Source organism: Suricata suricatta, chromosome 13 (assembly GCF_006229205.1).
Source record: "Suricata suricatta isolate VVHF042 chromosome 13, meerkat_22Aug2017_6uvM2_HiC, whole genome shotgun sequence".
In the NCBI taxonomy this organism is placed as follows: Eukaryota; Metazoa; Chordata; class Mammalia; order Carnivora; family Herpestidae; genus Suricata; species Suricata suricatta.
In genome coordinates this window covers 52,204,019-52,223,726 of record NC_043712.1, presented here as the reverse complement: position 1 = coordinate 52,223,726, position 19,708 = coordinate 52,204,019, and the positions used below count along the sequence as shown (strand labels likewise).

General features: G+C 39.2%; 1 protein-coding gene across 4 annotated transcripts in view; it reads right to left on the bottom strand.

The window, feature by feature from the left end:
• The window catches only part of TTC39B (tetratricopeptide repeat domain 39B), a 122,256-nt gene that overhangs the window by 20,518 nt on the left and 82,030 nt on the right, over positions 1-19,708 (bottom strand). For all 4 annotated transcript variants that reach the window (XM_029920121.1, XM_029920120.1, XM_029920123.1 and 1 more), the window contains 8 exons: positions 19,488-19,552; positions 10,334-10,439; positions 8,900-8,965; positions 7,119-7,227; positions 6,419-6,486; positions 6,274-6,333; positions 4,702-4,863; positions 3,754-3,845 (listed from right to left, as the gene is read on the bottom strand). In XM_029920121.1, the coding sequence (XP_029775981.1) occupies positions 3,754-3,845; positions 4,702-4,863; positions 6,274-6,333; positions 6,419-6,486; positions 7,119-7,227; positions 8,900-8,965; positions 10,334-10,439; positions 19,488-19,552 (728 nt within the window). The remainder of the gene's footprint in view (positions 1-3,753; positions 3,846-4,701; positions 4,864-6,273; positions 6,334-6,418; positions 6,487-7,118; positions 7,228-8,899; positions 8,966-10,333; positions 10,440-19,487; positions 19,553-19,708) is intronic.

The following is a 19,708-nucleotide window of genomic DNA, read 5'->3' as shown; positions in this document are numbered from 1 at the left end:
CAAGGAAATCTAGATATAAAATTGGCAATTTCCATAAGTAAGCAAGAAAGAGTCCAAAGTATTTACCCAGAGAAAGGAGAAGTGTGTATGGTACATTTCCTATCTCTATCTATTCCTACCTATTTCTACCTCTTTCCTATGGCACAGATCTGTAAGATAATATGCCTCAAAACACAGAGGTCAATTAATGTATTCTTTGAGCAAAAGTTTACCAAACGTAGCTTATTTTGAAAATACTCTGCTAAGGTCATGCATCAGGTTTACAAACTTCCTCTTAAAAGTCTACGAAATCCCAATTGTGAAATTCACGAGCCCATAAAAATGAGACTAGGATGGAGAGACACTATGTTCCCAGAGCACTTTCTTACACACAAATTTATAAGCACATCAAACAGGCTGCTGCTCAAGGAAATATCTAATTACATCACTGAAAGAAACAATAAGACGAAACAAAAGAGAAAAAACATCGCAGTAAGAGGAACAAGACTGTGTTTGGTTCTTTCTGGGCACGATGTGGGGATATGAATTTGAAAGCAGAATGCTCATGTTTGGCCACACCAGTGGAGGACACCGTGGAAATGTGAGGTGCGGCTGAGGCTGGAGGGCGGGAGCCTGAGCTGCACAGGAGACCGCATGGTTTCAACATGGCAGAATCTTTACGAAGAAAACATTCATTTGGGCGACGGATTACACGCTGTCATACAGCAGACCCCGAGCTTTCTTCCGAAAATGAGACTGATTGCATGTTTCACAGAAATTGCTTTGATAGGAAGGAAATACATTCTGACGTGGAAGAAATAAGAGAGAAACTGAAAAGATCTCACTGTATCGTAATGTTCCATCCCATTCCTTTGTTGCTTGTGTGAAACAAGGGCACGCACTGTACCAGTAAGAGGTGGCATTTAGCCTACATGACTTCCACTGAGGCTGATTCTACAGCTAGCATACATGGTCCTATTTTCAAAGACAGACTTTGAAAAGAAGATGAAAAAGTGGTCTTAGTCATATCCTCAAATTTGCTCTGACAGCCTGATGGTTCGGCTAAGATGTTATTTCTCATAACGTGGGCACAGAACACAGTATTCCACGTAAAAGGCTTTGCCATTCTTCTCTGAAGAAGGTAGCAGAGCTTCTCTATCCCTCAACTTCCTCATCCCTAGGGGTCGTCTCCCCTCTACCAGAACCACCCACCCCTGCAGTTATTTGTATCTTAGCTCACTTCATCACCTGCAACTTTTCTACTCAAAGCACAAACTCAAGCACACCACTCTGAATCTCCTTCTCTTCATTCTAACGTGGCTGTTCTAGTACGACTTTCAGCCTACTTGCCCTTCAACTTTCTCCCTATCCGCACTCTCCTCTCTCCCTGTCCCTCCATATTCCTGCTTAGATCACCCTGTACTTTGCTGCTGCATGCAATGGCCTCAGCCCTAAAGTCCCTTGTCCACTGCCCAGCCGCTACACTCATCTGGCAAACTCCCAGCGCTGGATAACATGCACTGTCCATCTCCCCTGCACCTGCACTGAGTGCCGAGTAAGTTCATCAGCACCAACTTCAGATGCGCCCTCATGCCACCTGCCATTCCTCGCACGGCACTCCGCTCACCACCTCACTGTCCCACTCTCTGCAACAGTGCCTCCGAACATTCTCCATCCTCCTCACACCTCCAGCCCACTCCTCTCTCTGATTTCACTCTCAAGAGATGACCCTGCCTCCTAATCTGTAAAGAAAAGACACAAGCTCTGAGAGGGAGAGCCTTCCCTTTCATATCACCGCACATAAGCTTGCTTGCCTCTGCACCTACCCTTGCTTCCTCCTTCTGATCCAGGAGAGGACCTGGCTCTCCTCCTAAATAAAACCAACCAGGCCATCAGTGCTTTGTGTCCGAACTCCTCCTGTCTTTTCCGGGAAGTTACAAATATCAGTTATCCCACTTCTTCCTTGTATGTGTAAATTCTCTTCTTCAATTGGGTCCTTCACAGTGGTTTCTAAGAATGCTCACAACTCTGCCATGAAAACATTCTCTGTCATGACATCTCCCTCCAACCACCAATTCTCTCTCTCCCCTCCCCTTCATAGTCAGAATTATCCAGGGATGCATTTATACTCAACTCTGCATTTCCCTATGTCCCATTCACTCTTCAGCCACCTCTAGTCTGACCTCCACCTCTACTTAAGCACCGTATCAGCCCTGCTAAAGTTACCAAGGATCCCTGTCACTTTGTCTTGTGTTTAAATGGAATACTGTGTGCTGTGAGATGTATTTTGAATCACCCATGCATGATCTTTCTCTTCTTTTGACCTATATACAGTGGACCCTTGAACAACATGGGGGAATTAAAGGCACCAATCCCCCACACAGTCAAAAATCCACGTATAATTGGGGCACCTGGGTGGCTCAGCCGATTAAGCATCCAACCTCAGGATGCTTGATCTCATGGTTTGTGGGTTCGAGTCCTGCACCAGGCTCTGTGCTGACAGCTGAGAGCCTGAAGCCTGCTTCAGATTCTGTGTCTCCCTCTCTCTCTCTCATAAATAAACATTAAAATTTCTTTTAAAAAATCCATGTATAACTTTTTGACTCCCCCCAAATTTAATTATTAATGGCCTTCTGTTGACCAGAGCCTTATTGATAACATAAACAAAACACATTTTGTATGTTGTATGTAATTAATACCATATTCTAAAAATAAAGTAGGCTAAAGAAAATACTAAGCAAATCATAAGGAACATAAAATACAGTATCAGTATTGTACTGTATTTATATTAAAAAAAAAATCTGTGTGTAGGTGGACCCATACAGTTTAAATTCACGTTGTTCGAGGGTCAAGGGTACATAAAATGTAGCATCACGTCCTAGCAGATATCACCTTTCAGTTCCTTAACATGCAGTGCTCCTTCCTGCAGCTGGGTCATCTTGCAGCCGTTCCCCTGGTCTGAAACTGGGTCACTGCAAGGCCCTGCAGCCTGAGCTCCAACTCCACCTTCAGACACCATCTCAACTGTCACTGCCTCTACGCTCTTACACATACCTCTCCTCCGGCTGGGGGACGGCCGGGGGACAGTGGGTAGTGTTGGCAGTACAAGTGTCATCAGCTTCTGCCTTGCTGACTGTGGTCTTAATCACCAAGAGAGGAGAGCATAGCAGGTTTGCTCAGCAAGACAGAACAAGGGGAGTTTAAAATACTTTCACACATCCAAGTGGAGGGGGCAAACAGAAGCTGGATGGACAGGTCTGGGGCTCAGTCAGGGAATCTTAACTAGGAATTTAAACTTGGCCTGGCTGAGATTTCCTAAGATTGAGTCTCCAAGCCATCAACATTTAATGGCTGGATAAAATAGGATGAGCATCCAAAGATACTACGATGGAATGGTAGGAAAAGTAGTAAGAAAAAAAGTAATCAGGTATTATGATTTTGTAATAATTTGCATGATTATTTCATTGATGTCTGGTTCCACTACAAGATCATAAACTCAAGGACAAGGAGCCACGCCTGTGTACTCAGCACCTAACATGCTATCCTTCATATAGAAGGTGCTCAAAAATAAGACTACAGCTGATTTACGGATACTTATCTATACAAAGTTAAACAGATTCCCTCACAGAAGACCTCCTGTGAATGTGGTTTTAAGGGCCCCTGCGTCCAATGAGTAGAAACTGAAGAAAACATGAAGATAAAGCCTGAGAGAGCACTGAGGGGGAAAGAAAGATGTGTTCAGGATCCCCGTGACAGCAACAGGGCCTTGCTTACCTGAATAAGGTTACTATATCCTCGTTAGTTGCTACTACATCCTCCTCCGGAAGCATACTCAAAATTGCAGCTTTCAAGAATACATATGTTGCCTTCAGGAAAAGAAGAGAAGCAGCTGCTAATAGGGCACCTCTAGGTATGTGACATTTCTATCTTGCAAGTCAGGAATGACCTACAAACTGTCTAGATGTAATACTTGAAAAGTCATCAAAGAAACACAAGGGAATGAAGTCTTATACAGCCTGTTCCTATTGAGAATAACACTTTTCAGTTAATTTTGACCATTTTCCTATTATATAACTGTAGTGTTCACGGGCAAGAAAGAGCACAGAATGAACAAGAAATCCTCACCTCATTTTTCCCAACTTCTCACAAACAGATCAGAATTAATTTTAGTTATGAAAAGCTTTGGGGTGCCTGAGTGGCTCAGTCAGTTAAGCGTCTGACTTCAGCTCAGGTCATGACCACAGTCTGTGGGTTCAAGCCACACCTCAGGCTCTGTCTCAGAGCCTGGGGCCTGCTTCAAATTCTGTGTCTCCCTCTCTCTCTCTCTCTGCCTCTCCCCTGGTTTGTACTCTGTCTCTTTCTCCCTCTCTCAGAAATAAAGAAACATTAAAAGAAAAGAAAAGAAAAGCTTTGTCATCAGAGCATCATAAAGTCTACAGAAAAATTATCAAAGGCTATTGATATTTAATAACTTTAAATGTAAGTGCATTTCATCCTCAGAGGTAAAGCTTTTTCGTTGAAACATACTGTTTGGATGGCTTTTAGAGCATGTAGTACTGGGGGAAGTACTTAGAAACAGTACGTGCTTAATACCTCCTTTGATGAACCTCATAGGTCAGAAAATAATGTTGATGTCACACTACTGAATAACAGTCCTAAATAAAAATAATCCTGGATACCTATTAGCAAACAGATACCATCAATGAAAGCACAGCACTGTACCTTGGACCATTTACTTTCTTTGCAAAGCAGATCAGAATAATAATATGCCTCCATCCAGTTTTGTTGGAACACAGAAATCCACATCAGCTCCCAGTAACAGAGATGGTGAAACTGTTTCCATTCTTCTTGAACTGAAATGCATTTTCGAAGTATCTCTTGTGCCTATAAGTCAATTGCAGAAAGCTGATCATCCAGATATTAAGACAGGGAGATAATAACCTAATGGAAAAATACATAAATCACTTTGTACAAAAAGAACAAAAGTCTCACTCATTAAACCACTCAATGTGATGACATGTGTTCTTTTCCCTACACGCAACGATACATTTACGTCCGACCTCTTGATTTAGGTCCCTGAGGCAGCTGCAGAGCTATCGTTATAATGTGGGAGCAGTGAAGCTCCTTCCCAACTAAGATATAAAATGCAGAAGTCCTTTACAAAAAGACTGAAAATATAAGTCAGAACTCCCAAAAGTTAGAATATACCTTAAACAAAGTTAAAGGAGACTGGGAGAAGGTATCACTATTTTGACAACTGACTAAGAATGAAGCCTTATCATAAATCATTTTATAAAATCCTTAAGAAAAAGACAAACACCTCAATGGGAAAATTGTCAAAGATGCGAATGGATAATTTCAAGAAAAAGATATACAAGTGACAAATATACATATGAAAAATACCAATTTAAAAATTAAATTATTGTATTTTGATCATGTCATGGGAAAAAGGAAAACAGATAATGTCCAGAATTCCCACAGTGCATTGGAAACAAGTATTCTCATATCTTTATAGGAGTCTAAATGGAATAAGCTTAAGTTAGAAGAGCAATTTGGCTAAGTTTATCAAAATACAAACATCTATGACCTTGGAATCCTGATTATCAGAATCTATCTTATATAAATGCACCTGTGCACAGAAATATACACGTCATGATGGATATAAGAGCATTATTTAGAGTAGCCAAATGTCTATTAGTAGTGGACTGCTTTAATAAGTATCATACACCCATCCCATGGAATGAAATCCAGCCATCAAAAAGAATGAAGGAGATTTAGATATACTGAGTTGGAAAGAAACCCAAGATGCACTCTAAGAAGAAAAATGCAAATCAAAGAAAAATACATATGTTTGACTTCATTGGCAGAGAAGAAAATTATTTGTGAGTATATTTATATAAGGAGCTCCAAACTCATCTTCTTTAAGAGAATCAGTGAGTAAGTTCCTTTGATGAGGATGATGTGCGGTACAGTGAAGGTGAAGTTTTACGCTGTGCAGCGGCTAGCTTCCAAAGTCAATACACAACACAGAAACTGCTGGCGTCTGAAAAGCTCTTAAATGTGCCCACTTCGTATATTCTACCATGAATGGCCTCATGTACATAAAGTCTAAGTATAGACTATATTCAGTAGTCCACATACAGATCACACACCAAATTAAAACTGGGCATCTGGATAACATTTTTTTTCTTTATTGCTACTTAATGTATCAGCTGACTTTACTTACGTTGAATGAGTATAATGCAACTCTGCCTTACAGACAAATCCCCAGGTTATTCTCCCAGAATAAATTACCTTTTCCACATTTCCCTTCAGCAGCTCTATCCGGGCGTGATAAAACAACATGAGGGAGCCCTGTGGAGAGAGGGAGACAGACTGATGAGCGCTCAGCGGCTTCACTGGTTATGCTTGAAACATGCACTTGAAATTCTAAGCATACGTTTGGAAACTGCTGGAGGAAGGGTGCAAGGAGACTCTCTGCTTCCGGAACATTCACTTCTCCTGTACCTAGAAATTCAACAGGAAAAGCCTCAGTCTTCACGAAACAGGGTAGATACTTATAAGTAATTCTCCAAATGTCATTAAATTCTAGTGAACACCTATTCATGGAAAAGATAAACACTGTTAATTTGTCATTTTTGCATTTGGGAAATAAAATAAGACAAGTCCCATCTCTGACTTCAGTTTAACAAAGCTCTAGCACAGGCTAATTCTTAACAATGGAAGGATCTGTCTTTGAGCCCTAATTGGGCTTTCTGGTTTTAATAGCAATATTCACTTATCTTAGCCAAATATTCAATTTTCTATGCAAAAAGAAATCTAAATGAATATGCTAAAATAGATCACCTTAAGCAAACTTTAGAGAACCTAAGCTGAGAGAAGATCAAAGAAAATGCAGTGCAAGAAACCCTCCATCTCCTCTGACAAATGTCACTATTTTCCAGCTTTATTCAAAAAAAGGAAAATAAAAGTAATCAGATGTAAATGACAGCTCTTAGTGATTTCCTCCTAATTTTTTTAACTGAAGTATAATCAACATACACCGTGATGCTGGTCTCAAGGGCACAATCTAAATGTTTTACTTACTCAGGCGAGAGGTAATCAACTCTCAATGACATAAAATGTGATGCCATCCTTACCAAGTATCAGGGAGATATACGTGTGGAAAGCTAGAATAGTTAGGCAGCACAGTGGGGACCTCATGCTTCTTCCCGACGCGCCTTCTTGTAACTGCAGGAGCCCCAACTCCTGTGGGAAGCAAAGGCGTTTCAGAAGGACGGAGCATGGCTGAAAAATCACATTCAGACACTACACAGTGTTCACCTATCTCCTCACTCCGTGAAAGTGGGCTTTATTTTTTAAGAGCTTGTAAAGGGGTAATGCCTAGGGCGCCTGGGTGGCTCAGTTAAGCGTCCGACTTTGGCTGAGGTCATGATTTCACGGTTTGTGAGTTTGAGACCCACGTCGGGCTCTGTGCTGACAGCTCAGAGCCTGGAGCCTGATTCTGTGTCTCCCCTCTTTCTGCCCCACCCATGCTCATGCTCTGTCTCTCTCTGTCTCTTAATAATAAATAAACATTAAAAAATATTTTTTACAGTCTATAAAAAAAAAGAGAGGGGTAATGCCTAACTAGAAATAAACTTCACATTTTAAACTGGCATGAAGATAGTCTCACAAATTCTTTCATACTATGTGATTCTAGGGACAGGATAAAGGCAGTTCTCATTTCATAGAAATGTATTTCTCCAATAAAAATATTAACTTATTAAGCCATATTGAGCATCTAAGTGCAAGACATTATGATGGGCATGAACAAACACAGTTTTGTCTTCAAAGACCCTTCCATCAAAATGCTACGTGAACACACAATTATATTAGAATACGTGAGTGCCATAAAAAAGGTAGGTAAGTAAATGATTCTGAGGAGGAACACTTGAGCCTCACGGGGAGAGACTAAAGGAAAGTATGAGGAGCTTCTCTCAAACCTAATGGATGGCGAGGATGTCAAGAGAACAACCTGGAAGGATGCTGGCTGGGGAGGACGTCCACAGCAGAGCCCAGCAGAGGCACAGAAACAAAAAAGCACAAGGTGTGTCTGGGGGACAAATAACAGTTTCTTATACTTGTTCCTATATAGTTCTCAAAACCTGCCCTCTTTACTAATAGGGACAGCGTTTGCATTAAGACAACCCTGGTAATAGCATATGGAGTATTATGTTTAATAGATGTTAACACCACAAACAAGCACACAGAAATATAATGAGCGAGGGGCACCCAGGTGGCTCCATCGTCTGAGCATCCGACTCTTGGTCTTGGCTCAGGTCATGGGATGGTGAGCTCAAGCCCACGTCAAGCTCCATGCTGGCAGTGTGGAGCCTGCCTGAGGTTCTCTTTCTCTTTGCCCCTCCCTTCTCTGTCTTTCAAAATAAACAAACAAAGAAACATAATAAACTAAATTCATGGAAAACAAATTTCCTTGCTTTTGTCATGAAACTTGTAAAAGTACAAAGAAACCCAAAACACTACAACTAAACTTGATCTGTGTGAATCAGAAATGTGAGACATGAAAATCTAGCTCACTTTTCTGGTTTTACAGAACACTCTAGGGCTGCTAAAATATTAAGGAAGCATATTCTAACTACACAGGACTAATAAAGTCTAGCAAGCAGCAACATTAGTAAAACATAATATTTAATTCCAGAATTTAGGTTAACAAAGATAAAAAAAATTTAACTTTCAATAGAAAAACCATCTCAACTCCTGAAAAGTATGATCAAGACCCCAGTGGCTCTTTACTGTCCTGCAAACAAACTGCCAATAATTGCCATGCTAGCTACGTGGATGTGTTGCATTGCCCTCGTATCCAATAAATAATGTTTTCATCTTTCCTGCCAAAATTAAGATAAAATTAAATTTGTACCCTGTTTCCAGAAAATCCTATAAATTCTAGTAGTCTGATAATCCTGGCTGGTAAAAGGGAGAGCATCTGCAAGAGAAAAAAAATACAAGTGTATTTATTTGTTAGTGTATCTAACTACAGAGAAATGTTTACCTCCAAACAACTTAAAGTTTTAATAATTCAATAATATAAAAAATTAGATCCAACTTTAAACTGCTGTATAAATCTCAATCATCACATATTACACATAGAGTAATCACCAACTGTGAATTAATTTCATTTAGCGAAGACAACCTAAAAAATTAAAACAAAACAAAACAAAACAAAACCCTGGCCTTTTCAGGATGCTCTAAAGACTACATGCTCCTTTTATGTCAAATGATGGGGTGGTGAGAAGGCACTCCCTCCGAGCCCATTTCCAAACAAGGTTTCTCTTAACCTCCTTTCCCAGAAAGCAAGTCTGCTGATTTCCGTATAATGTGCAGCCATCACCCAAGAGTGAACAGCACGGTCCTACAGTCCCTTTCCAGGATGACCCTAAGGAGCAGTGGGGAGGGGCAAGCCACCCAGTGTAGTTCTTCAAGCGGTGCACCTGCTCGCTCACTTTGCTTGGAACAAAAGATGGCCACACATGCAATTCTATACAGATTCACAGGCTGGAGCCAATGAGTTAGTTGGCTAGATGCTCAGGGATTTGGAAGGAGGATCACTGGGAAATCAATGACAAGGAGGTCTAGAGAGGACTAGAGCCCTTTCTGAATGAGCAAAAAAAAAAACTAAAGATATTTGTGTCCCATGTGAATGCTCACCAAAGCCTGACTTGGGAGCGGAGGATTTTAATAACCAGATGAATAGGATGAGCTGTTCTCCACATACCAGTCAGCCTCTCTCCCCGGGAACCCCCATCGTCAACCAATGGGCTCATGAACAGAGGCACATACATACTCATGTGTATTATTCCCTTTACCACTTGATTTTCTCATCAATTCTAGTCAAACCTTGATAAATACCAAAATCTCTAAATAATATATTACAATTTGACATTACCTACTCAAACTCTTCATCTTCCTCATAGCACCAAAATCATTCCTCAAGCAATATCATGGCCGCCTCACCTATTTTCAAATCCAGAGCCACCATTGCTAAAGCAACAGTATTTCTGATGTGAAAATGGAACCGATTCCAAGCTCCTTCTTACCAAAACCATTACTAACCCATTCAGGTGCTTCATGCTTCTCCTACTATATTATCCAAAGTGACTCTGAGCATGTGCAGAATGTTACCACGCATACTGGCCAAGGTCGCCACTGGGTCACAACACAGGAAAATGGATCTCAGGCTAGTTATTTGTCAACCAAACCCAGGTTAGAGGTTCACACGCAGTAGAGAAGGCTGAACATCTTAGGTTTTTTTTTTTTACAAAAGCTTTTGGTGGCTTTATAATTATTTACTTACCAAATTAAAGGCACCTATTCCAAGCTTGACACCCCCTTCAAACTCATAGAAGAACTGCTGCTCAACTTTGTTCTTCTGAATTACATGCAGGATAGAAAGACATTCTCTAGATTGAAAAAAAAAAGTTACCATATAAGTTTACTATGACTCTAAAAAGTGTTACGTCATCTTTGACTTGTACGCACTATAAAATAATGGTCATTAGCCAAAATACTAGACGACTTTTAAGTGGAGGCAGCTGTGCTGAGTTTAACTTAAAGGCTCCTTGGGTAATAGTCATTAAGGAAAAACTGACACACCCATTTCTACACTGTTTATCAGGACCGATCTTTCTGGGCTGAAAGCAAGACAGGGTTGGAACATGAGGCAGCACAGAGTCCAGAGCCACAGGAGCGCAGGGCTGTGGTCTCACAGCTTTCCAGCAGTGCTGCACAGAAGCCTTCCCAGATGTGCTCTGTCCCTCGGCTGCCGTGCACACGTCAGCAACCCCACCCTCCGCTCTGGAACTGAGATGCTACCGCCAAAAAGATGTGAATTTCAGCGTGATCGCCATGATCTCAAATAGACCAAATAGATGAGAGCTTGCCAGTAGGAAAGACTGAGAAAGGACAGCAAGTTCCATCAAAACTGCACATCCATCTTTTTTTTTTCCTATTCTGTCCAAGCAAATCTTTCAGATTTCTCATGTTAATTTCTTTTCTATGCACCTCTTCCCTCCCCTTCACATATTCAAAAGGCAAATACTTAATCAAAGAAATGCAAATTAAAACAATGATAACGTATAAAAGTTGGTAATGAACAGAAATGGCTTATCACATTGACAAATGTATTTTTAAAAGGTAGTAAGACATAACCAGATATTATGTATCACCTTGTGTGATATAATTATAAAGCATACAACTTTATGTATGTTGTATTCTAGCCAAATTTATTTAACTGGGATCCAGTAAGCCTGTAGATCTAATTTCCAGTTTACAGAAAATATAAGGAGCTAGAGAATGCTGTGGACTGAATTATGCACCCCACCCTTCCAAATTCCTCTGTTGAAGCTCTATGCCCCAGTATGAGGCTATTAAAGGAGAGGATCCCAACCTGGGAAGACTGGTGACCTTAAAGGAAAAAGAAGAGAGATGTTATCTCTCTCTTGGCAATGTGAGGGCCGAGCGAGAAGGTGGGCTGGCCATCTGCAAGTCAGAAAGAGGGCTCTCTCCGGAACCTGACCATGCTGGCGCCCTGATCTTGGACTTCCAACTCCAGACGAAAATAAAATTCTATTGGTTAAGACACCCAGTCTGTGACATTTTGTTCTGGTGGCCTGAGCTGACTAAGACAAAGAACAACCTAATTGGAAACTCAAGAAAGCCATCAAACAAATCCATGGGACATTCTGCAGGACAACTGGCTTGGGCTTTTCATCAACTATCGTGAACAGAAAGACTGTTCCAGAATAAAAGATACTTAGTGGACATAAACACAGGATGCAGTAAACAATCTTGGGATGCATCCTGATATACACACACCAGCAGTAAAAGAAGTTCGGGACCAACTAGGACAATGTGAAGATAGATTATTACATGAAATGAAGATTTATTGACTAGGAAAAGTAAAGAAAAAGGCACGTATGGGGCACCTGGCTGACTCAGTTGGAAGACTGCAACTCTTGATCTCGAGGTCATGAGTTCAAGCCACACATTGGATATAGAGATTACTTAAATATATAAAACTTTTTTTAAAAAAAGGAAAAACAGGTTTACAAAAGAGTATGCCTATTAAAAACCCCATATAAAAAATTAAAAATAAAAAGTATATTTATCTTCATACTTGTATAGGCAAACTTCTGAAAGACTATATACTAACGTGCCAGCAGCTATTATTATTGGTGAAAAGAACGTGGGGTGTGTATGTTAATATTTGCTCATCTACGTTCTATTTTCCTAAGTATGTATGTTGCTTTTGTGATAACAAAGCAGTATCTTAATTTTTTTTTTTAATGGAAAGCCAATGCTGGCAAAGGAAAGAACAAATAGACACATTCATCTACTTTGGTAAAAGGTGGTTCTTGAACAGAGATCCGTAAGCTATCGGACCCTCTCGTGCATTTATTTTCTATGGCTGCTTATACTCTACAGTCTTAGAATCTTGTAGTTGCAAGATCTTGGGCCTCACAAGCCTAACATATTTGCCATCTAGCCCTTTAAGGAAAAGTTTGTAAACCCAATTATTTTCCAGAATAATTTTGCAATATATATCAAAAATCTTAAACACATGCATACCTTTGACCCAATAAATCCAATTTTATTCTAAGGAAATAGCATGGATACACACAAAACTTTACCTATAAGGAGAGATAGTGTATTACTATTTATAATGAAAATGTATAAACAAACTAAATAGGCAAAAACAGAAAATTAATGAAGACATGAGTGTATATATTTACACATACACACATATGGCATACCCACATAACGGCATACTATATAGCCATTAAAATCTGTGATGAACTGAAAACATTTAATGACATAATATTTTGTGACATGAAGTGAAAAAGGAAATTTCAAAATGACAGGAAGCATATAATTTCATTATATAAAAAGATAATTATAATAAAAGCTCATACACATGCATTAAAAACTCAAACATCAAAATTTCAGTAGGATGGCAGGAGGTAGAATTGATGGTCAGAGTTCTTTCCTTTTTTTAATAAAAATATAAGTGTTCTATTTTCTGATAATAGATGCTTGTTACAAAATTTGTAAACAACATGGAGGAAGTGTAAGTCCTCTGCATGACTGTCCCACAGAGAGACGGTCACTGGGTACAGCTTGGTATATAGCCTTCTAGGTGGTTTTATGCATTAGTAAGAATCCAATATTTAAAAATCACAAATGAGATCATATAGTATATACTGTTCCATAGGTTATATTGATGATTTTCCATGAAAATGCATGAGAGCTATCTTATTTTTTAACAAGTGCATATTAGTCTATTCCATGGAATAATCTTTAACCCAATTTCTATTGTTAAATATTTAAATTGTTTCCAAAGTTTACGTAATATAAACAATGCTGCTAAAGTGTGCTTATATGTTCATCAAGTACTTTTCGTACACCTAGTACCATTACTCTAGTTAATCTATCACAACTGTCCTTAGGATAAATTCTTAGAAAAGGGACTTCCGATTTTGATACACACTGTCAAATATCCTCCAAAAAAAACCTATCAGTTTAGATTCCCACCAACTTATGAGCTCCTCACACTGTCATCTGCCCTGGCTCATTTGTACCACATTTCCATTGGTATTTTTTATTATGGTACAGTTTGCCCTGATAAAATTTAAATGTCTATTTGGTCAAGTCAGGCTTTTATGGTTCCTGATTTTATGTCACACTCAGAAAAGCTTCTGCAATTGATGCCATTTATCTACTGATATGATATACTACAAAGGACACAATACCGCTTACATGGTATTCTTGCTATAAATGCAAAATCTGGATTTAATTTAATTAATTTAGCATTAATTAAATATTAAGAAATATTAGATAAGTCCTCATTGAAAGATGTTCTACAAAACAACTGCCCAGTATCCTTCAAAAATGTCAAGGTCATAAAAATAAATACTAAGGGACTCTTCCAGATTCAAAAAGACTGAACAAACATGCAACGTCTCTGATTCTGGATGCAGTCTTGGACCAGAAAAAGGACATCAATAGGACAATTAGAGGAATCTGGGTAAATGTTAGTACCAATGTTAATTTCTTAGATTTAACAATTATACTGTGGTTCTAAAAGATGTTAACATTTGTGGAGCACCTGGGTGGCTCAGTTGGTTAAGCGTCTGACTTCGGTTCAGGTCATGATCATAAGGTTTGTGGGTTCGAGCCACGTGTCAGGCTCTGTGCTGACAGCTCGGAGACTGGAGCCGTCTTTGGATTCTGTGTCTCCCTCTCTCTCTGCCCCTCCCCTGCTCATTCTCTCTCTCTCTTTCTCTCTCTTTCTCTCAAAACTAAACATTTAAAAAATTTTTATTTAAAAAAGATGTTAACATTTCTGAATCTGAATGAAGAACATATAAAAATTCTTTGTAAAGATTCTGAAGTTATTTCAAAGTAAAAATTGTTGGGGCGCCTGGGTGGCTCAGTCGGTTAAGCGTCCGGCTTCGGCTCAGGTCAGATCTCACAGTTCGTGGGTTCGAGCCCCGCGTCGGGCTCTGTGCTGACAGCTAGCTCAGAGCCTGGAGCCTGTTTCAGATTCTGTGTCTCCCTCTCTCTCTGACCCTCCCCTGCTCCAGCTGTCTCTCTCGGTCTCTCAAAAATAAATAAAAAGCATTTAAAAAAATTTAAAAAAAATTGTTTAATACAAATTTAAAGGCTTTTGTGTTTTAGGACTATAAAAAATATTTTCCTATGTTTTCACTAGTACTCTTTTGAAAATATTTTAATATTGGGGAACCTGAGTAGCTCAGGTCATGATCTCACAGCTTCATGGAGTTCAAGCCTGGTGTCAAGCTCTGTGCTGACAGCTTAGATCCTGGAGCTTGCTTTGGATTTTGTGTATCCCTCTCTCTCTACCTCTCCTCTGTTCATGCCCTGTCTCTCGAGTTCAAATTAAATAAACATTAAAAAAAATTTTAAGTATATTTTAGTATTAAATCCACATGTAATTTATTTTTATACTTTTTTCCAAAATGAAGAACCAATTTGCCCCAAATGATTTATTAAAGTATCTTTTACCACTGTTTTGAAAGATATATATATACATATATATAAATATATATGAATTTCCCATATTTTTAATTTCCAGGTTAACATCTGTCTGTGTCTGTGTATACAAAAATATATGCATGCACACACCTGTGTAAACAAACACACACACACAGTTTCAAAACTATCTGTTCTATTCCACTGATATATATTTTTGTGCCATTTTAAGACTACTTGAACTGGGGCACCTGGGTGGCTCAGTCTATTAAGCGTCTGACTTCAGCTCAGTTTATGATCTCGTTGTCTGTGGGTTCAAGCCACACCTCGGGCTCTGTGCTGACAGCTCAGAGCCTGGAGCCTGCTTCAGATTCTGTGTCTCCCTCTCTCTGCCCCTCCCCTGCTCACACGCTGGGTCTGTCTCTCTTTCTCAAAAATAAACATCAAAAAAAAATTTTTTTTAAGATTACTTGAATTCATTCCGTGTTTTGTTTAGTTTTTTAACATTTTATTTTTTTGAGAGACAAAGACAGAATGCAAGCAGGAGAGGGGCAGAGAGAGAGAGAGAGAGACAGAATCCAAACCAGGTTCCAGGCTTTGAGCTGTCAGCACAAAGCCTAGTGTGGGGTTCGGACCCATGAACTCAAGATCATGACCTGAGCTGAAGTCAGATGCTCAGTCGACTGAGCCACCCAGGCGCCCCTTCATTCCACTTTTTAAGTTTTTATGACTAAAAAAGCAATTAGGTCCTTAGCATTCTTTTGTATCATCTAAAAAGCATTTCAAGAGGAAAACTAAAAACAATATGTCAATTCCCAGAATTCCTGCCCCACTTCCAGGATTTTGAATGGAATATAATTTTATTAAATCACTTTGTGTAAAAGTATTTCTTAAACACTAAACCCTGGTTCTGCTCTCACTAATGGGGATCTGCTTCTAGTAATTAGATTAACTGTCCCATAGATAACAATTATAAACTTTAGAATTTAAATATTTATTTTTTAAAGCTTATTTATTTTGGGGAGAGAGAAAAAGAAAGTGAACAGGGGAATGGGAGAGGAGAGAGGGAATCCCAAACAGAACTAGACACGAGGCTCAAACCCACAAACCGTGAGATCATGACCTGAGCCAAAACCAAGAGTTGGATGCTTAACCGACTAAGCCCTCCAGGCTTAAATTGTCATGTCCCCTCACTCAGCAGCACGTTGGGACGCCACTTGTCATGTCCCGCCCCGGCCTGTGGGGGCGGTAAATCCTTGCGGTTCGTTCCTGAGGGAGGGAGAGAGTAGGGCAGGAAGGGGAGCACAGAGAGTGAGGCAAGACTAGCGTTTTCTGATCAAGCCTCCTTTATTCCACACACACTCTCCTTACACACTCTCTTACAGAAAAGAAAGCCCACACCTATATAGGGTTTAGGGCGAGAAACTGACAGGGTTGGTTGCTAGGAAACAGGGTCAAGCTAGGGTAAAGAAGGAAACAAACTAAAGTTTTTAGCACCGCAGGTGAAGGGCCGATACCACCCTGCCGGCAGGCGATTGATCTTTGTTTTTCTGGCTTCTCCTGAGAGGGAGTGGCGCTCCCCTGCCTATTTTTGCAACTCCCCTCAGGGAGTGACATTACCGGCTAGTAAATGGCCAAGCAGCTGAATCTTTGCAGCTTCCCACATTAAATATATATTTAAAATATTTTCAGGCCCTGGAAAGTGAAAACAAGTGTGAGAAAAACGGAGAAGAGCTGCCCTTTGAAAGATGAGAACCACTCTCATACGGACTTTACAGTTACATGGCCAGTCAGCCAAAAGTACTCTCCAGTCCACCCAGTGTGGGGTACTCACAACTGATACAGAAAGCCACAGTCCTATCGCCTTAAAAAGTCAGAGCACAGAGTTCAAACCTGCCAGAGTGCCTATAAGGCAATGGGAAAAGTTTCAGATAAGGGAGAACCACATAGGAGGGAAAAATCAAAATAAAATTCTTGGCAGACCCATGAGCTATGGAACACAGGAGAGACTCCACAGAAAAGCACAAGCACAAGCAAGAGAGAAGAAATAAAGGATCCATGACTTCAGATGCTTCCTGCTCATAGAGAGTTAAGAGTTTGGAGTCTAAGTCTAGTCAAATTAATGACTCCTACAACAAATATCAGCACTCTTCCAAGAAGATAATAGAACCCAGAGTCTCTACAAGGAATCAATACCTAGTGCACAATTTAAATACTGTTGTCAAGAGAAGAAACAAAGTAATATGACATATGGTCAAGAGAAAAAGCAAGCATTAAAAACTGACTCCAGGATGGGGGCGCCTGGGTGGCTCAGTCGGTTGAGCGTCCGACTTCGGCTCAGGTCACGATCTCATGGCTTGTGGGTTCGAGCCCCGCATCAGGCTCTGTGCTGACAGCTCAGAGCCTGGAGCCTGTCTTTGGATTCTGTGTCTCCCTCTCTCTCTGACCCTCCCCTGCTCATGCTGTCTATCTCCCTTTCTAAAATAAATAAAAACAGTAAAAAAATATTTAAAAAAAAAATAAAAAATAAAAACTGACTCCAGGATGACCCAGAGATCCAATCTAAAAAACACCCTATTTTTCAATAAACAGTACCACAGTGACCTATCGAACCAAATCAGACTGACTAACGTATGTAATTGGACCTTAAAAGACGAGGAAACAGTGAGAATGGAGCAGAAAAAAATACATGTAGAAATAATAGCCACAAATTTCTCAAAGGGCACTTAAACCCATCACAGTCAAACTGCTGAGAAGCAAAGGTACAAGAGTCTTGAAAGCAGCCAGAAGAAATGACACATTACAGACAGGGGACGGGTAAAACATTTAACAGCTAACTTCTGATCAGACACAACAGAGGCCATAATACAATGGACTGACAGTTTGAAAGCGGTGGAGGAAGAAAAAACAAAACTTTGTAACCCAGAATACTACACTAAGCGAAACCAGCCTTCAAAAATGAAGATGTTTTCAGATAAATGAAAACAGAGAGAACTGCTGAAAGCAGACATGTACTACAAGAAGTACTAAAAGGAACTCTTCAGTCCAAGAGCATACAGAAATGAATGAAGAATACCAAAACTGGTAAATATATGGGTCAATAGAAAAATCTGTAAGATACGATGGTTTAAAGCAAAAGACTGACACTGCATTGTGAGGGTTATAATACATGTACGGGTACTATCATAACTATCATAAGAATGGTATAAAAGACAAGTGGCAAATGAAATTATACCTCTGCAAAGTTCTTATATTTTATGGGCAATAGTACAATGTTAACTCTGAGTTGACCGTGGTAAGTTAAGAAGGATTTTATAATCACTAGAGCAACCTTTAAAAAATTAAAGAGGGTAATAGCTAAGAAAACAATAGAGGATTGATTACACTGGAATATATATTTTTAAATTTTTATTAAAGGAAAAAGAGGCAAAAAAGAAGTGGGAAAACCAAATGAAGCAAGAGAAAAAAGATGGTAGCCACAAGTACAAACATATCATTTGTACCTGAATAAAAAAGCAAGACCCAACTATAAGCATCTATAAGAAATGCAATTTAAATATTAAAACAAAGATAGGCTTAAAATAAAAGAATACAAACCCTAATTATCAAAAAACATGAGTAACTATATTAGTATCAGACAAAACAGACTTTAAGATAAGAAATATCATAAGGAGTTAAGTAGAGACATTTTATAATGATTAAAAGTTTAGGGGGTGACTAGGTGTTTCAGTCGGTGAAGCAACTGACTTTGGATCAGGTAATGATCTCACAGCTTGTGAGCTGTATGTTGACAGCTCGGAGCCTGAGCCTACAGCCTGCTTTAGATTCTGTGACTCCCTCTCTCTCTGCCCCCTGCCCCTCAAAAATAAACATTTTTAAAAATGTTTTTTAAACCTTAATTCATTAGGAAGAAAAACAATTAAAATATATATAAATCTAATAACCAAAGCTCTAAACACTGACAGAACTAACAAGAGAATTGGATGACTCCAGAATCAAAGCTGAAGACTTTTAACTCTGTGAACAAATGAAAGAATTGGATAAAAATCAGTAAGGATACGAAAGATATGAACAACGCTGTGGTCCACCTCCACTGAATAGTTAAATCACTGCGGAAAACTTTATCAAGCAGTGAGCTGCTTTAGAGTCTGAACCAGAGACATATCTGTAATTTTAAATATATAAATTGATTTTAGGAAAGAGAAACTAAGATTATATAATTAGAAATTGTGTCGGTAGCGCTTTTTTTCCAGCTATTTTTCTCGAAATTGTATTTATACTTAAATTCTGTTGTCTTATAGCACTGAATACATACTCAGTAAGCCAAAAAAATCAAGTGCATTTTTACCAACACCAAATTAAAAAAAACCTAGTTGTACTTTATGAGAACTTTTTAAAGTACAAAGTCGACATAGTATAAGAATCATTTAAAAACCACATCTTACTTTTTAACTTACTTGTATATTTGGTAACTTGTCCTAATTTTTAGTCCACCTTTGATGAAGTTGATCATATTTTCATCCTGAAAACAATTCAATTAAATAATTAGATCAGTTAGCAAAAGAGTCTTACCTCATAGTTGTGTATTTGTTTGATTAGAACAAAACCCTATCTTTTTAAGACATAATCTTTAAATTGAAACTTTCCTCTTGCTTTACATTTGAAATGGTTTTCTGTA